General features: G+C 42.8%; 1 protein-coding gene across 5 annotated transcripts in view; it reads right to left on the reverse strand.

Annotated features, from left to right (window-relative positions):
- Window positions 1-19,939, reverse strand: part of KIRREL3 (kirre like nephrin family adhesion molecule 3) — a 1,384,273-nt gene that overhangs the window by 99,338 nt on the left and 1,264,996 nt on the right. For 3 of the 5 annotated variants that reach the window (XM_068240335.1, XM_068240334.1, XM_068240339.1), the window contains exon 13: window positions 13,622-13,657. The exons of the other annotated variants lie outside the window; for them this stretch is intronic. In XM_068240335.1, coding sequence (XP_068096436.1) covers window positions 13,622-13,657 — 36 coding nt within the window. The remainder of the gene's footprint in view (window positions 1-13,621; window positions 13,658-19,939) is intronic. 5 annotated transcript variants of the gene reach the window in all.

A 19,939-nucleotide genomic window follows, 5' to 3' on the forward strand; every position in this document is an offset into this window, starting at 1 on the left:
AAAGCCTGCATGCAGCGAGTTAGAAAAATGCAATCCGTTACTGTGAACAGGCCCATAGAAATGTATGGGCAGTGAGTTGACATGCAGATTTTTTCTGAAACACAACTGAGCACTGTGAACCTAGCCTTAGGATTTGTCCACTATCTGTATAGTTCCTGATCTTAATCTGATGGGCACAGTAAGGCACTGTTCACAGTGGTCATTTGCACTGTAGAATAATTCTGCATGTCAGCTCACTGCCCATACAGGTCAATGGGCCTATTCACAGTACTGTGTTGTAACTGATCGGGTTATTGTAGCTCGTTGCATGTAGCCTTTGTATTAAAGTCTATATCCAGCCTCTCTTGCAGTTCACACTCAATATAACGCGATCGTTATGCAACTGACCACTGTGAATCTAGCCTAAGTCTGTCCCTTGCATTTTCCTTCTTCAGTATATGCAAGAATGAATGTTGCCCCCCCCCCCGCCCCTCCCTTAAAGGGAACCTAAAGTGAGAAGTACATGGAGGGTGCCATATTTATTTCCTTTTTAACAATACCAGTTGCCTGGCAGCCCTGCTGATCTATTTGTCCGCATTAATGTCTAAATCACACCAAAAGACAAGCATGAAGCTAATCTTGTCAGATCTGACAATAATGTCAGAAATACCTGATTTGCTGTATGCTTGTTCAGGGTTTATGGCTAAAAGTACTAGAAGCAGAGGATCAGCAGGATAGCCAGGAAACTGGTATTGCTTAAAAGAAACTAAATATGGCAGCCTACATATCCCTCTTGCTTCAGGTGTCCTTTAAGGCTGCTTACACACTAAGACGTTACAGGCGCACGTCAGTGCACCTGTAACGCCCCCCCAACGCACAGCAATGTAACACAAGTGGGCTGTTCACACAGCCCACGTTGCGTTACATGTAACGCTGCACGTTCTTAAGGCAGTGCAGCAAGCTACGGAGTTAGAGTGGCTTAAGCCAGGTTAGACTGTCTGCACATGCGCAGTCATGTTGGGGAGGAGCGGAGAGCGGCCAGGCACATGGCTAATTAATATTCACTGCACGTTGTGACGTGCAGTGTTTACTTCCTAGAGCAGCCGCTCTGTGCGGTGATTGGCCGGCGGGACCACGTGATGCCGCATGCGTCCAAGAGTGCGCATCACGGCATCATGGCCGCCAGAGTGAGCTGCACAACGCGGCTCTCTCTGACGTCCACATCGAAGAGCACCAGGCCTTGCGTTAGGTGCACGTTATGCGACCTTAACGTAGCACCTAACGCAACGTCTTGGTGTGCAAGTAGCCTAAATGTGTGTCATGTCTGCAACTGTCATTTTTCTATGCAGATGATCTAAGAAATAGGACTGGTTGCTATGTAGAGCACATGAATTATTTCTATGAACTTTTGCTTATGGTTGTTAAATGCTTTTGGTTTTTGAGATAAAAATGGAGGCAGCAAAATAATTAAAAAGGGGGCTAAACAAGTTTTAATAGCACCCAAAAAAAAGTTTGCGGAGTCAACTCCACTGACTTCTAATCATTGGAAGACTCTGTTTCTATTTATTTCTTCGTGCTGAGGCTCAGTTCACACTGCAATGGGCAGAACTTCTGGCCCGCTACAGGTTCTGCTACCACTTTGGAGTGGATGCATGCCATTCATCAGACTCGGTGCCCTGTATTTATGACAGAATAGATAGTAACAAGAACAAATGAGATTAGCCTGGCAGGCAATGATTTTACATGGGAAAGTTCACACCAATACAGGTTTGTAATATACGCTTTTTACAGACAAACCCAGCAGGTACGAGGTATTTTTCAGTCTGTGTTGCCATTTATCTGATGAATAAAATACATCTGCTCTGAAGAGGCAGCAGGTCCTCAGATAAGTTGTCTCCTCTCCAAAAATTGGCCTCAGTCCTAATGGGGACAGGAGACTATGGCCTTATTCAATTCACTCAACTCTCCAAAGTTTTCTCCTAGGTAATATTTTCACACCTTATTAATAAAATGATTTTTAAGCCACAAGCAGGACAGTACTTTTTCACCTACTCTTTTTCAATTGCAAAGTGCTAAAAAGCTATTTCAAACACAAGATAAAAAATTATTTTCAAACTTAGGAGAGAAAGTAAATTGAATAAGGCCCTATGACTATTGTAGGGTTTAGATTGTGAGCTTCTCTGAGAAACAGTTAAAGTAGCCATACATGAGCAGATACGACCAAGAGACAATTCTCTCTTATCGAAATCTGATAAGATAGAGATCTGCCAGCTGCACATACACCACAGGCCAATTTACGATCAATTTCATGCTTCAGCATGAATCTGGGACCATGGATCTGGAATCGGCCTTGTGCACCACATCCACCGCCCCGACGCTGTGCCGCCCTAATGTAAATGTCCTCCCTGTGCCCCATGTAAAGTATGCATTACCTGTCCGTGGCCTCTGCTTGTTACCGCTGGCTTCTGGAATTCTTTCTCCGCATACACGCACGCCCCACATGGCTTCCTAGTAAGGGCACTGTGTGACATCACATGCGCGCCCTTACTAGGAAACAACATGGGGCTTGCTTGTATGAAGAGGGGAATGTGCCAGGAGCAGTGGTGGGACAAGCGCAGGCCGCGGACAAGTAATGTATACTTTACATCGGGCACATTTACATTAGCAGGACACAGCGTCGGGAGTTTCATCGCATTCTTCAATCGTTGGGAAATTGCATGCCGTTCACCAAGCAAGTCGGCCCAACATCTTGCAGTATGCACAATTGAGAATGCAAACAATTTCCGTCCTAAAACTGGTTGTATTGTCGGTCGGGCATGCACTTGGTGGCACCAATTTTCATCCAATTTAATTATAATAATGGAATTGGATGGTCAATTGGCCGCCAAGTCACCTAATGTATGGCTAACTTTAGTCACATGATTCTGTACTCTGTAAAGTGCTGCAAACGATGTCAATGATATTTAAATAATAAAAAAAAAAATAATACACTCCCACCTACCAATATACACTTGCCACCTACTTATATATATCTATAGTGCAAAAGACAGCAGTGTGAGAGTATTATATTATCTCTCCCATTAACATGTCCACTTCTTCAGTGCAGGAACCCACTGCCACTCACCTCCATGCTTCTCCCATGTCCTATGACATGCAAGAAGATTCAAGAGAAAGATAGCAGTGGGCAGCTGCAAGGAAGAGTAGGATGTAATATACTATTCTACTACTACTATTCACTGTTCTACTCTGCATGGAAGGAAAGGAGGAGTCTCATGTTAAAAAATTTTTTTGGGGGAGGTACAGTATGTTTTTGTGAAGGAACACTCAGCTTAATGTTAAGAGGTAAACACTGCCTCATTTTGTTTTTTTACAGTAAGAGATTAAGGCCCCGTTCACACTGCACGCGTTTCCAGCCGCGTTTTGGAAACGCGTGCAGGTGGCCGACACACACGACATCAGACAGTGCATAGAGTGCACTGTCTAATGTTCACACTGCATGCGTTCTGGACCTGTGCGGTCCGGGAACGCATGCTGCACGCATTTTTTGCCTAAACGCGTGGCTGTCCCATTCACTTTTCAGTGATGGGATCAGCCACGCAATGCATACAAACGCGAATGACGTGCGTTCGTACGCGTTGCGTTCCGCTTGCGTGCCCGTCCGCGTTTGTAATGTGAACGCGGCCTAAGAGACACTAATGTTAATTTTGGGTACACACGGCCTAATTGTATTTGGGGGTACCTGCTGCCTAATTGTTTAGGGGAACACACTATTAGATTATTAGATTGTTAGAGGGAACATGCTGCCTACTTTTGCGTTTTGGGAGTATGTGCTGCCTAATTATGCTTTTCGGGAGTTATTGCTGCCAAATTTTGCTTTGGGTACACTCTGCTTTACTGTGTTGTTTGGGGAATATGCTGCCAATCTGTGTTGTTTGCGAGGATGTGCTGCCTAGTTATTGTTTTGGGGACATGCTGCCTAATCATTTTGTTTGGAGGTACAAGCTGCCTAATTATGTTGTTTAGAGGGATATGATGCCTAATTCTGTTGTTTGGGGGACATGCTGCTTAATTATTTTGTCTAGTAATTATGTTGGTTTACTTATGTCCTCCAATGTTTGCCATCCAGGGAGAACCTTAACGGATCACACCTAGTGCTTCATTGATTAACTCAGTGCATATACTCTGTGATTTTACAGTCAGTTCACCCAAAACAGGTGTTCTGGATTTTGTAAGTACTGATCATTTTGTTCACAAGCTTACTCCTTTTACACCACCAGGCCCAAGGTGGCAACATATTTAATATAAAAAAAAAACCAGTAGGGAGAATAGGAGTCTCTTGTAGTGCCTACAAATGTGTGTAACTGGAAACTGGGAAATGCAGAAATCTCTCAACTGGAGGCCGCTCAAAATGCTATGGAGCTGATTCAATTTACCTGCAAAACACAAAGCGCAAAACATCTCTTTTGGGTGAACTGACCCTATTAGGAAAATCGCAGCAGGCAGAGCTGCTCATCCAGTATCAGCTTAACAACACATTATCACTATTCAAGAATCAAGGTAAAATAACATTCCTTATTTATAGAGTGAAAGAATACAGGATAGAGATCACATTTCATAATTTTCCAAATTGATTTATAAAGAAAAAAGTATGAAAATGTATTCACAGTAAATAGTGATTGGAGCTGAGTTCTGATTACCACCTTATATTTTTATGCTATCCAAGTGACCTCTCCCCAACATATCTATTTTATACTAAGAATGGCAGATCTGCATGTAGATAGCAGAGCCCACATTCCCTTATTCCACAGTTAGCCAGCAATTATTAGAGGATGCTTTGGAAGATTGCCTCTCTACCCATTTTTATTTGCTCACTATCAAGGTCATGTGGTGTAAACAGACTGCTAACAATCAATAAAAGGAAGACATTTGGTTTAAGAGGACTGAAATACATGTCCTGTCTATGCTCCCTGTGGACTGATCCTGGAAAAACGGCTGTAACTCGTTTGTCTTGGTAGCTTTGCAGTGCATGTGATGTGTTTCCCAAGCACTTGTGTCCACAACCAGTATTTGGATGGTACAAACTGGCTGCTGTGCATACAGAACACCCCAGGACAGTGTATATGATGAAGCAGAATGCATGTCTAACAGTTGAGTTCTACCTACTTGCTGAATTGTGTGTTTTCTTGCCAACAGAATGGTGTGCAATTATTGGGATTCCCAAAACCAGTTTGTAAATGGTTCAGTATAAGAAGGTATACTGTGTATTGATTGGTTGATTACTTATTCTCGCCTGGAGCTCCACTCCTTGGTCTCTGGTGGTCTCTATGTGTACGCTGCTTGTAGAACAGCTAGTCCGCTCTGATGAAGGCTTTGCCTTTGATGAATAAGAGTAATGCGTCACAGCGGTTTATAGCCCATCAGTTATTTATGCTATAGGTTTATTCACAGGATGATTATAATGTGCTGTGTACTGTTACAACGAATCTATGGCCCTTTCTGTAAAATATGCATTCCCTGCTTTTCTGTGCTCACATTGCCTGCTGGCTCACTTAATCTTATTTCTAAAAACTCCCAGCCGCAATTTAAAAATAATTTGTGCCACCGTGCTCTGATCTATCTTCATACTGCACCCTTTCAGTGACCTTGGCTGGCTCTTTCAAAAGGAATACTGCTCGGCACTAGTAAGGAGGACCTGCCCCTACAGCAATTGTTCTGTTATTTCATAGCTAGTGTACCTGACAAATCTGCATGTAAAACAGCTGTTCAGTATTCTGTTTTGCAAAGATGCAGCTATGAAGTGGTCACTCACGCCAACACCTGTACATAGCTTTCCTATACATGATTTCATAATGTGTGTATTTTTCACTTGTAAGGAGGTCTCATTCATGTCAGTTTGGGCTATCACTATGGAAGGGCAGTTATGTTAAGATGTCTCCAGTCACTATCGAAACAATATATTTATGCAATGGATGGCTATATTCTTTGTTGTGTTTATAAAGACCATGCAATGCTTCTGTCACTTTTTCTTGAACAGAGAAGCATTTTGTCCCACTCAGTGTAGTGGAATTACAGTCTAGAATAATATAAAATGAAAACACTGCCCTCCAACTCCTTACTGCTCATGTAGTTATAATACCTGTCTTTGGGCTCTATTCATAAAATGTTTGCGGTAAAACAAATCTTGGAGGGAAAATACCGCATCAGTATTTTTAAGACTCTTGTGTGCTAATTCATAAAAAAGTTTACACTTGCGATAAAAGGTTGGGGAATTCCCGTACTAAACTGGCGGTGCTGGCTGAGTTGATACATTTTCTCTGTGCAGAGACAGAGTTACTATAAAGGAGGCAGCCCCAACTTCCGTTTAGATGTGCAATTTTTTAAACTGCCTCTCCTTGCCCTTAATCTTCTCTGAATCTGTCTATTAGTCTTTCTAAACAATCTATTTAATTGCCGCAGCTTAGAAGAACTTCAAGAAATGTTACACATGCAGGCTTTCTGATGTGAAATTTATCTGAAAACAGGTACCCAAGAGGTTAAAAAACACAGCCTGGGTATTCTGGGATGCCTTTTTTGTTCTGCTCTCACTGCCGCTGCCTGGGAGGTCTGTCCCCATTAGCTTGGCTGTTATCCACATGCTTATCTCCTTTTCTAAACAGCTGGTATTCTCCGTCCCAATTCCGCTCGCTCTAATCTTTATGAATTGACATGCAGTGACATGTGTTGAGATAATCACCGCACAAGGCGGTAATTTCCCGCACTGCTCAGGAATTGTAGCTTTTCATGCGGAAACAGCTTTTATGAATTGACACTTTGCTAAATGGTCGGTAAAGTCAGCTATTTTGAGCATTACCGCATGCGGGAATGCTGTATGAATAGAGGCCTTAGTCTCAAAGTAATATAACCTTTCTAAAAAATGACAGTTCTTGCTGAAAAATAACAGTGTGCTACTTACTATTAGTGTAGCTTGCACAAAAAGCTGTCTATTATGTTCTCTTTAAAGAACACATTAGTTGAATTCTGTTATTAAAGTTTTAGTTACCTGGGGCTTCTCCCACACCCTAGAAGTCTGTGTGTCCCTGTACATACTCAAGCCTGAACCACAGTGGAACTGCAGTGAGGGACACATAGACTTGTAGGGACTGGGAGTAGCCCCAGGTAAGTAAAACTTTAATAACGGAATTCAACTCATGGATCCTTTCAGCAAACAAGTCTTACTTCCTGCAGAAATCAAAGACTATGACAGCTAACAGAAATACAGCTTCCTGTGGGTTAAATGACTGATAAGACTTCAGTGGAAAATGAATGTAAAACATATTGAAGCGTTCAGGTGTTTGTTTGTTTTTTTGTTTGTTTGTTTTTTTGTTTTTTTTTTAATAGGAGTTTTGTTCTCAAAAGTCATAACGGTGCTGCTTATTTGTTGGAGCAGAAGGGAAATATTGACTGTAATTCTGCTTTATAAAAACAAATAAGAGATGGCATTTTTTATAGCTAAATATATGGGAATAAAATAACAGGGAAATACCTTATGCATTCTGCTTTTCTGAAATGCAATTTTACATTGTGCAAAAGATAATCAGAAGTATCTAATGGCAGCAGACAAGGAGAATATACTCTTATTCAAAGGAGATACTAACAGCAGATTATGGTGTGCTCTGCACACAGTCTACAGATCCCCCATTTTCTAAGTGAAAGTATTTCCACTGTTAACAGTCTAGTAGAGCTTTATGGCAGACAGAAGAAAACCAGTTAACCACTTGCCGACCGCACGCTCATACCGTGCGTCGGCAAAGTGGCAGCTGCAGGACCAGCGACGCAGTACTGCGTCGCCAGCTGCAGGCTGATTAATCAGGAAGCAGCCGCTCGCGCAAACGGCTACTTCCTGTCAATTCACGGCGGGGGGCTCCGTAAATGTAAACACAAGCGGAAATAATCTGCTTTGTTTACATTGTACGGCGCTGCTGCTAAGGCAGATCGGCGATCCCCGGCCAATCAGCGGCCGGGGATCGCCGCCATGTGACAGGGGACGTCCTGTCACTGGCTGCACAGGACGGATAGCGTCCTGTGCAGCCCGGATCACCGGGGGGGAAAGGTAGGAGAGGGAGGGGGAGAATGTCGCCGCGGAGGGGGGCTTTGAGGTGCCCCCCCCGCAACATGCCTGCACGCAGGAGCGATCAGACCCCCCCTGCACATCATCCCCATAGGGGGGAAAAAAGAGGGCGATCTGATCGCTCTGCGTGCACCCTGATCTGTGCTGGGGGCTGCAGAGCCCACCCAGCACAGATCACAACAAACAGCGCTGGTCCTTAAGGGGGAGTAAAGGGTGGGTCCTCAAGTGGTTAAACAGATATCAGTGTACCAGAATTCAGAAAATAGTACTGTTGTTGTAAGCAAAAGAAGATTGAATCTCTATATCTCTGTATAAAATGTATCCATGCACCTCTGCTAAAGGTATTTAATTGTATATATAGTTATATTTAATATCACCTTTATCCTTTCGTTGCACAATTTAAACCGCTTGGCTGTAAGTTAACCTGTCACTTTCAGACACCTGCATATAATCCCGGTAAGAGCATGTAGCCCTGTGACCTTCAAAACTCAGCACTCTGTGGCTCCTTTCACAATATGTCTGTTGCGTCATGTCGCAATGGGCACTTTCCTCTTACACAATGTTAATGTGACTTTCTGGCTGCGTTCAGCTACATCACCTTGCCATCTTATGGCATTGTTCTCAGTGTGAAAGAAATCAAAGAAATTCTGACTTTTAGTAGGCTGTTTTACACTAAAAAAGCGCTAGTGATTATGGAGTGATTTTATAGCTATTTTTTACAAGCAATTTTGAAGCGTATACAGTGCTTTTGCATTTCTATTCTTATTACACAATCGCAATCTCTCCAAAAAATGCCACATGCAGAATTTTAATAAATGTGATTCTGTGTGGTGTGAAACAACCCATGGGATTTAACTGACCAAGTGTTTTTTAAAACACTGGAAAGTGCTGGCAATCAGAAAAGCTCTACAAAAGCGCACTCAGGCCCATATGCAATTCACTTTTTCAACTGAATTTTCTCCTAGGTGATATTTTCACAACTTGTAAATAAAATGTAATTCACAAGACTACTAAGCAGTGCAGTTTCTAGGCTAAAATGCACCCAGGGCGAGGGTGTAAAAATTGCGCCCCCCCCCGAACAAGGTATGGGTGCCCGCAGTATAGGTTAGCCAGGTCTAGTTTCACTTAGTATAGGTCCCCCCAGTATAGGTAGCCAAGAATAGGTACCCCAGTATAGGTAGCCAGGCATAGGTGAGCCAGTATAGTTGCCCCCGCTATAGGTTAGCCAGGTAGGTGCCTCCAGTATAGGTAGCCAGTATAGTTGCCCCCAGTATAGGTTAGATAGGCAGGCGCCCCCGGTATAAGTTAGATAGGTAGGTGCCCCAGTACAGGTTAGCTAGGTGGGTGCCTCTAATATAGGTAGCCAGAATAGTTGCCCCCAGCATAGGTTAGATAGGTAGGTGCCCCCAGTATAGGTCATTTAGGTAGGTGTCTCCAATATAGGTAGCCAGTATAGTTGTCACCTGTATAGGCTAGCTAGGTAGGTAGGTGCCCCCAATACAGGTTAGATAAGTGCCCCCAGTATAGGTTAGATAAGTAGCTGCCCCCCCAGTATAGGTTAGATAGGTAGCTGCCCCCCAGTATAGGTTAGATAGGTAGCTGCCCCCAGTATAGGTTAGATAGGTAGGTGCCCCCCAGTATAGGTTAGATTTGGTAGCTACCCCCCCTTCCAGTATAGGCTAGATTAGACAGGTGCCCCCCAGTATAGGTTAGATAGGTAGCTGCCCCCCAGCATAGGTTAGATTAGGTAGGTGCCCCCCAGTATAGGTTAGATAGGTAGCTGCCCCCCAGTGTAGGTTAGATAGGTAGCTGCCCCCCAGTGTAGGTTAGATTAGGTAGGTGCCCCCCAGTATAGGTTAGATAGGTAGTTGCCCCCCAGTGTAGGTTAGATTAGGTAAGTGCCCCCCAGTATAGGTTAGATTAGGTAGCTGCCCTCCAGCGTAGGTTAGATTAGGTAGGTGCCCCCCAGGATAGGTAGCTGCCCCCCAGTGTTGGTTAGATAGGTAGCTGCCCCCCAGTGTAGGTTAGATTAGGTAGGTGCCCCCCAGTATAGGTTAGATAGGTAGCTGCACCCCAGTGTAGGTTAGATTAGGTAGCCTCCCCCCAGCGTAGGTTAGATTAGGTAGGTGCCCCCCAGGATAGGTTAGATAGGTAGCTGCCCCCCAGCGTAGGTTAGATTAGGTAGGTGCCCCCCAGGATAGGTTAGATAGGTAGCTGCCCCCCAGTGTAGGTTAGATTAGGTAGGTGCCCCCCAGCGTAGATTAGATTAGGTAGGTGCCCCCCAGGATAGGTTAGATAGGTAGCTGCCCCCTAGCGTAGGTTAGATTAGGTAGGTGCCCCCCAGGATAGGTTAGATAGGTAGCTGCCCCCCAGCGTAGGTTAGATTAGGTAGGTGCCCCCCAGGATAGGTTAGATAGGTAGCTGCCCCCCAGCGTAGGTTAGATTAGGTAGGTGCCCCCCAGGATAGGTTAGATAGGTATCTGCCCCCCAGCGTAGGTTAGATTAGGTAGGTGCCCCCCAGGATAGGTTAGATAGGTAGCTGCCCCCCAGCGTAGGTTAGATTAGGTAGGTGCCCCCCAGGATAGTTTAGATAGGTAGCTGTCCCCATAATGGAGGGGGGAAGCACCGTAGCCGCGGGGAGGGCAACCCGACCTCTCCCGGGCCACCCTCCGTGCTTCCCCCTCAGATGTATAGTGAGCAGCAGCAGCCAGGGAGGGAGCTCTGTATACAACATACCTCCCTGGCTCCAAGCGCTGCTCTCTCGTCGCCGGTCTTCTCCCATCTGCCTACACGCGTATACATACGCTGCTTCCGGCTAAACAGGAAGCAGCGTGTGTATAAGCGTGTATGCAGAGAGAAGAAGACCGGCGGCGAGAGAGCAGCGCTTGGAGCCAGGGAGGTATGTTGTATAAAGCGCTCCCTCCCTGGCTGCTGCTCACTATACATCTGAGGGGGGAGCACGGAGGGCGGCCCGGGAGAGGGAGGGAGAGGTCGGGTTGCCCTCCCCGCGGCTACGGTGCTTCCCCCCTCCATTACAGCGCCCCCCTCCCAACAGCGCCCCGGGCGGTGGCACGCCCCGCACGGGGCTAGAAACGGGCATGCTACTAAGCAAACAAGCAAAATATTTTTTACAGTTCTTTTCTCCTACTTTTTGGTACTTTATCCATTGCAAAGTGCTAAAAAGTTAATTTAAATTGAAGATGAAAAATTACAGTATCTCCTAGGAGAAAACTCTATGAATGAAAAACTCTATGAATGAAAAGTATGAAAAGCGCTTTTTGTTCTCTCACCTTTTGCCTCACAAGTGGTCAGTAAAGCCAATAATAATCATATTGGATAACCGGTCACAAAGTGTGGGAGGTGCCTCTGAAATCCAGACTTTTGTATGGAAATGTAGTATTTTGCATACTGTATTTCCAACAGTGGGGTTTAAGGAGCTCCCAGAGTGCTCTCACTAGACGCAGACACTGCATGCAGGCATCTGTGGATACGTCTATAGCATACAAAACACAGCAGATTAAGCTGTTCCACGAGGTCACGGATTTGACAGTTTTTTTAAAGCTATTGAGAAGCTTTATGTAGGGTTGTTCATTACCTGTTCCATTATGTCTGTACAGATTTCTGAAATGTTGATTATACATAGCTGGAAGTGTTCATATTCAGTTAGTTACCATGGAAGTCTGCCCACAGTATTCTGTGATTATAATATGTTCACTCAGACATAACATCCTATGTTTCTAAAGTTCCCTAAAGCAGCAAACAAAATTTGAGAAAGTTCACTGGAGACTGCAACAGTAAAGCATAAAGGAAAACTCGTTATATATGTATAGTGTAGAGGTGATTTTTATTTTATTTTTTTTGCTCTTCTCAATAGAGACCCCAGAAAAAGAGAAGTTGCTCAAACTTCAAAGGCTTATTAGTCTGTGGTTCTGGGTTGATAATGAGAGTAGAGAAGACTATGCTAGCGATGTCTGAATTCTGGTGCATTCTTATGGATTAACATTGTGGTTCATGTAGGAGAACTGGAAGAAAATGTGTTTTGACGCTGACAACTTGCTAGTAACTTATTTGTATTGTCTATTCTACCCTAGAGACATTTTAATGGCCAGTACTGGAAACTGACACTTTTTCATTTTTTATTTCAGTTCATATACATGAGGCCTATTAAAAATGAAAAGCTTTTTCCACCTTAAAGTAAACATATGGTCAAAGTGCATACATTTAATAAAATAATAAAACGATTAAAACATAACACTGCTTCCCTGATGTTCCATGAGGTATTTTTGTTATATCCATCTCTGTGCAACTTAAGAACCCCTAAAAAGAAGCCTATACTTATCCGGAGCCGAGTCCCACAAGTCATATAAACCCAATGAGACTTACCAAGCTACTAATAAGAATGTTATAAGTTTTATTGACAGAAGATGGCAGCCCAAAGACCCAGAAAAGGCTTGTATATATAAAAAGGTACTTGCAGGCACTTTGTGGTACCTACAATTAGAAAGTAGTGTCTAATAACAAAGACTCTTTTTATTGACATGACCAACTTACAGGACAAACTCAATTATATGGATCTATTTTTGTATTGCCCATGCTCAGCTTCCTCCTTCCTTTATCACTAACAGATGCTGCCGCCATGGTTGAGGGCCTAGATAACATTTGTTAGCAGTAGTTTGTTTTGTTTACCAGCTCTCTGGCTGCTCCTTCTGGTCAATGGCAGCTTTGTGGCATCCCATTTGCCAAAATGTAGAACTCTAACACAAAGTAGAGAGAGAGTGTAGGTGGGCAACTGTAACCAGAACAGACTACAATCTATATCTAGACCCTCTGTCTTTGAGAATAGCTGCAGCTACTAGGTAGACTGATCTTTACAGTGGAAATAAGCAAGGGCAGTTAACGAATATTGTCAGGCCTTATACATATACTTATCTTGTTTTTTTTTTTTTAGCTGAGTATGGTTGTTGCTTAGTTAAATGCAAGTACCATGCTTGACTTCTGTGGTGCCTTCAGTAATGAGATCTACTCACCAGAATGCCCATTTTCAAACAAGTGTCTCAGCTGTTTCAAGTCTACAGATAATTCAGAAACTAGAGAAATTAGATTCAGTCAGAGAGAGATATGTCTCTTGGTTGATCTGCCCATATATCGCTAGACATATGGGTACCTTAACACCAGCTGGAGGGAAATCTCACCACTGGAGTTGGCAAAAGACTTAGGGATCAGGGTAGGTTCTTTAACCTACTTGTATCTACACGTAACAGAAATATCATGTTCAGGTGTTAGAGCTCTTTACAGCTACAGAAAATCATCATCAGTTCCATGCAAGGACAATAATGTCCTGATTTTACCAACTATACCTGCATGTGTTCACACATGTCTATCATACACAACATAATGGACAGAGATTAACAAGTTTAGGAAGTTGGCTTGAGATTTCCAGTCTTCTGCCGTGGGGTTAGAATGGAGGCAGCCTCGTCTTGGTAATTCAGCACACACAGAACATGGGATTGTCACCTGGACGTCATGCATCCATACCTGGTTCCATACTGGCTCCTGACTGCATGTTCCGACCTGTTTAAAGATAAAACAGGTGTCTTTGGCCTTGCAAGGCTTGAAGGTTTGGCATGCTGCTATAACAGATTTACTATGGACTAAGCTACTGTCAATGATAAAAAGAAGGGCTTTATTCATAGACCGGTCTTAAATTAGCATCACTTTAAAACCACCAAGAGTGTTGGTAATATTTTTAAGCCCATTTTTTTTTACGAGTGAAAGGTAGCCCACACTTCCCTATGCTCCAACCTTGAAAATATATAATGTACTTAATAAAATGTGACACTCAATCAAAACTATTTAGGTTGAATAGTCCAGATTCGAGAGATTTAAGGATCCTCTGCTGAAGTTGACATTTTAATGGATTCATTCGCAGGGCAAAGAGTGAAAATCCATTCAGGACATCTATTTTTGGGCACAGAGCCATTGCTTGAAACTGCTGATTAATCTTCTTGCTAAATGATCAGATTTGACTCAATTAATATCTGCAATAATTTAAAGTTGTTTTTCTTTCCAACATATATCATCTTCATTTCCTGACAATATTCCCAGAGCTGTGATTTTTTTTTAACAAGACTCATAACATTGTCTGGAGGGAAAAAAGACTTGACAGTCCACAAGAATAAAAGAAAAATAAATAAATAAACTGTACAATTTGACTTAATCCCGTCACTTTGTCTGACAGGATCTTGATGTTTCTGACTACAGAATCAGTATCGGGATTTGGCAGGCGGGATAAGACACGCTTAATTTATGTCATTTTTTTCAATTTCTGTCCTCTTTGACAGATGTCCTCCTATGTTTTTGCCTTTTGGGTCTATATTAAGAGAGCAGCTAAAGCCTTTATTAGTTTTGCAGTGGGAAGAAAAAAACAGGAAATAGGGAAGATCTTACTTTACCTGTCTATGGATTTTCAAGGGCAATGCTAGATCCTAATCATTTATACTAAAAGGTGCTTTGTCTTCTTCATATACATGCGTTAAAGAACAACTGAAGCAGAAGGGATACGGAGGCTGCCATGCTTATTTCCTTTTAAATAATACCAGATGCCTGACAGCCCTGCTGAACTATTTGACTGCAGTAGTGTCTAAATCAAACCAGAACCAAGCATGCAGCTAATCTTGTCAGATCTGACGAAAATATTAGAAATACCTGATCTGCATGTGCTTGTTCAGGGTCTAAGGCTAAATGTATTAGAAGTAGAGGATCAACAGGATAGCCAGGCAACTGGTTATACTTAAAAGGAAATAAATATGGCAACCTCCATGTCCCTTTAACAACTACAAGGAATGTGCTGACTACATGATAATATATTTGCTCAGTAAGATTGAGATTTTGCTTCTATCTAAGCAGTTTTGTAGTTTTCAAATATTCCTAATAATACGCATACATTATTGCTTACTGACAAATCTTCAGGTTCAAAGTGTTGAATAAGAAGTTAATGAAAAGGTAGAATATTGTTTAAAATGTTATGGCAAAACTTTCAGCAAGAGAGTGCATGGTATACAGTCCAGGTAGGTAGGTGTGCTTTCCCAGCTTCTGTCTTGGCCTGGCCGTGAATTTTGCATGCAGCTGCAATATCAATCACCAAGCAGCAACCAACAGTATGCCTAAAGATCCCTTGTTCTTTGAATAAGAGGAAATAGAGCTAAAGAGCCACTGGATCAGTGGATGCTGAGGTACAGATTAGGATTCAAGATAATGGATCGCCAGGAGCCTGGTAAGCAATGCCAGGGGATGAAGCAAACGCAGTTATGGCAATAGTCACAGAGCAGAAGTGATCTGTGACACAGGCACTGCAGCAAATAACAGAGTTATATAGCTGATAACAGAGGTACAAGGACAGGAGTAATGGGAGATACGTTTCCAACGAGTCAAAGAGGCAGTTTTTATAGTGCTTTATACTGCAGATATATAAAGCAAAAGACAAATAAAGGCTTTTTGGAAAGATATATACTTTGTAAAAAAAAAAAAACACAGGGCAAGGTGTCTGTAGAGGACAACTGAAACAGAATTGCTGCTTAAAGTGTGAATTCAACCTCCATTTTTCTTAAAAGAGTAAATTTGCATTAATTAGCACTGCACAATCTTTTGAGCATTGTACAGCTGTACCTTTTACAATTAATGTACTGAAAGTTCCTGCCTGGCAGCACCCACTAGTCTCTTATTGCCAGTAGAGTGGGAGATCCCTCCCTAGCACAAAGCAGATCACCTGACCCCACTCATGTCTTCCACTGCACCAATACAGCTCTGCAGGTACTCCATGCTAAGGGTGCATGCACACATCCAATTTTGACTGGACAATGAATGGCCAATTTTACCACCTTGTGCTTACCCTACACAATCTGTTGACAGTATTCCAAACAGGGACGCCTCTAGCCATTTTGTCACTCCAGGTGAGAATACCTGTGGCGCCCCCCCCCCCCCCCCAAATGAAAATAATCGTAAGGCAGCAATGTTTCACCATGAAATAATCGTAATGCGCCAATGTTTCACCAAAAGATAATCGTAATGCAGCAATCTTTCACCAGAAAATAATCGTAATGCAGCAATCTATTATCAGAAAATAATCGTAATACAGCAATCTTTCACCAGAAAATAATCGTAATGCAGCAATCTATTATCAGAAAAAATTCGTAATACAGCAATCTATCACCAGAAAATAATGGTAATGCAGCAATGTTTCACCATAAAATAATCGTAATGCAGCAATGTTTCACCATGTTTCAAGAGAATCAGAGGACCCGAGTCATGCAGCTGGCCGGCTGCTGCTATGAAGAGGGGGCTGGCCAGGCTAGAGGAGGAGGAAAAGGGTGGGACCAGAGCTGGCCAGCGTCATGCCTATTGGCTGGGGGAAAGCATAGAGGCGGCATCAGCGGCGGAGCTCATGGTTCATCATGTAAACAAACCACGGGCTCCAAGTTGTCACACACTGTGTGTAGTAGCGGCGAAACCTCCCCCCGCGGCGGCGCTCCCCCCCCTCTTGCCGCTCCAAGCCGTTGCCTGGCTTGCCTTACGCTAGGAGCACCCCTGATTCCAAATCTTTTGGCCTCAATACTACATAGAATTGGTAAAGTTGACCAATCAAAACTGGATGTGTGTATGCTCGCTAGGCTGGGAGCCCACTTGTCTGTGCAGAAAAGCATACCTTTTAAGGCATGTAAGATACAAACCCAGACAGGACCCCAGTATTACAAGGCAAGAAGAATGCATTGCCTGCGTTCACAGGTGATGCACGCGGTCAAGGCTGCTGTGCAAGCATAAGTCTGTGGACTGTATGCTGCTCTGTAAGTATCACATTGCATTGATGAATGTGACGAAGTGACTTTTCATCATCGTTGCGATGCAATCCTATTTTTGTGGATGCCTGCTGCAACGGATCTAGTGTGAAAGCAGCCAAAAGATGTGTACACACGCCCGACAGTGTGTACACACGCACTACATTCTGCTGAAAACCCGCTCAGTGGGAGGTGCCGATGGACCCGCCGTTGGCTGCTGTCATGCGTGTGTACGCACCTTTAGCATCACACTTAACATATTATCACAAAGCTATTACTGACTTTTAATTGCCTTATTTATGTTTATGACCTATAGATGTTTAAAGAGAAGGAATATTATGATTTCCAGTTTTCTTAAGCACTTCCTGCCTGCAAAATTAATTTGTTTGTTGTTGTGGTTTTAATGTTAGTGCTTTCCTCTTATATCAGGATAAAATGAATACTATTTATACTAATGAATACTATGTAATGATAAATCTTATGCTGTGTTAAGTATTTTTATTTTGTAAAAAGCAGCAACTGAATGCTCTGCAGTTTGTGCACATTTGTAAAATTCTACATTTGTGTCCAAAAATCATTGGTGATTTTCTAGTTCAAAATCACAAACAAGTTTTTCTATTCTTATCAGCCTCAAGAGCTTCAATGCTAACTGTTAATTTGGCCCTGAGTGGAAGGCAGCTCTGGAACCTCGCTGTGAAAATTATGCTGCCCGCCACAGAATATTCTGTGGTGTAAAAAAAAAAAAAAAAAAAAAAGAATTATTTATACTGTCGAGCCAATGATAAAAAAGTGTATATTTCAAAAAAGAATACATCATAGGCTGTATTACACTGATCTATAGTTGTTTTTAGTCATGTTTATAGCCATTAGCCAAAACATTTTTAACTGAACCCATCTGGATTTAAATTCTGTGCAGTGTTACGGACGCTCATCTGACCATGCAGACACTGTCTCAGCTTAGGTTGGAAGGTGCCCAAGGCTAATTCTAAGCAGTTCATTTAGTTCCGATTCAATCTACATGACAGCAACATCTATAAATCAAAGTTTAATGAGAACTCTCCACCTGCCTGCCCCAGCATTTAATAAAATCTGAGCTGGCTTGGAGGCTGTCCAATAGCCGCACATCTTTAACCCCTCGCTGTGTCAGCTGTGCAGGAGATGGCGCTGCCCATTTTGGAGAATTGGGGGGGGGGGGGGGGGGGAATATCCTGTCTGTGCTGTGAATTGTGTCAGCTCTGGAATGTGCTATTTGGATTCATTACAAGTGCAGAACTATGACACAACACAAGCTGTTTACACTCCTTTACTGCACTATGTGATTAGATCAACAATATTGCTCCAAAGAAGACCAGTTACAGACAGCTAGGATCATGAAAATAGCTGTACTCCATTGAAATAATGTTCCTATAATAAAAACATAAGATTGGAGTTTCTAATTCTTATAAAAGGGTTATCCTGCACTCATGACAGAGTGTCTTTTAGGTGCTCTGCTAAAGTAAGGCTACATTCACAACGGGGAGTTGTGGGGAGTTGTGGTGCGTTGCATTATACAATACAATCGCAATCGCATTGCTAACACAATGCAATTATATTGTAATGGTACGTTCACATCTGTGCTTTAGCGGTGTGGTGGAATCCATCAGCATAACGTGATGCATGCATTGTGGTACCGCATAGCAGGCGTGTTAACAGTTGCAGTAAAGCAGACTTTATATGTATTGTACTTGTAACGTGCAATGCAACATTTCCTCTCTGTTGCAATCTTGCTTTTGCAGGATTTGCAATGCAGGCCCTAATGTAATTGAAGCTTCAGGGCCCGTTTCTACTAGTGCCAAATCGATCCAGAATCTGCAGGGTTTCCCCACAGGCGACTCTGGCCAGGAAATGCTGCCTATCCCCCTAAAGCTTTGCCATCCGAATCGCTCTTTGTTGTGATTTTGTACGGCAAGCGGCAGTTTCCTGCAGCACATGCCCGAATCCCTATAGCCATGCGTAGCACAGCTAAGCAATTCAGCTGTGTGCTTGCATCAAAACCATACTATACATTATGCTACAAGCCCAATTCAAAATCCAGCTCTAGCCAAAATAGAACTTTACCAATTCAACCAATTCAAAATAGAGCTGATGTAAAAGTGGAACAGTTTCCCATGGAAATCAACCAGAAGCATTTTTATTTAGCATCACAAACATGCCAGATTGCTGTTTTTGCACCTGTGTTGATAAATCAGCCCTGTTGTGCACACCCTACCTAAAACGTAAGACCGGATTCTACCTTAGTATGTTCACTGTATTCAATGTCAGTGTACTTGTACCTAAATGTACTTAAAATGTCCTAAAAAAGGCACTGATCAATAATACAGAATACTAATACAGACCCAGCATAATGTAATATTGATGGGTCCACTATAGTACAGTATATGCTAATCTGTGAAAAATGGCTTCTGTGTGTGAAATATTTTAGAAACACATTATCCCCACTGCTTCTAAACTTCTGTAGCTCTTGTCAGCAGTTCAGCACAGTGAGCACAGGGTACAAATTAATGATTAACTATTTCTTAAAGGGCAACTGAAGTGAATATAAAAAAAAAGTTTACTTCCCTCAGTAGTAGGAAGCACCTAGATAATCCAGACGCTTTCCAGGTCCTCCTAGCTCACTGATCTTGCGCTAGGTCACTCTTACCCTATTTAACCCTACTTGAGTTAAATAGGTGTCTATGCTCATGAGTGGCCATGGATGAGCACATCTGTACTGGGCATGTGCAAGTAAGGTCTGCATATGCTCAGTAGAATGAAGTATTAGTGCAAGGAAAACAGCCATGTACAAGCAGCTTCTTTCTACTGGGCATACACGGATCTTGATTTCTACGGTGCAGTCATGACCAGAAAAATGAAGCGGGGCCCAGAGCTGGATCAATCGGCTTTATAAGGATGGTGGAAGCCCCTGGACCATCTTCCAACAAATGAGGTCAGTGTTCAACGTTTTAGTTTTTTACACTTCAAGTGTACTTTAATCTAAGAGTGT

This window comes from Hyperolius riggenbachi, chromosome 6 (genome assembly GCF_040937935.1).
Source record: "Hyperolius riggenbachi isolate aHypRig1 chromosome 6, aHypRig1.pri, whole genome shotgun sequence".
Taxonomy (NCBI): Eukaryota; Metazoa; Chordata; class Amphibia; order Anura; family Hyperoliidae; genus Hyperolius; species Hyperolius riggenbachi.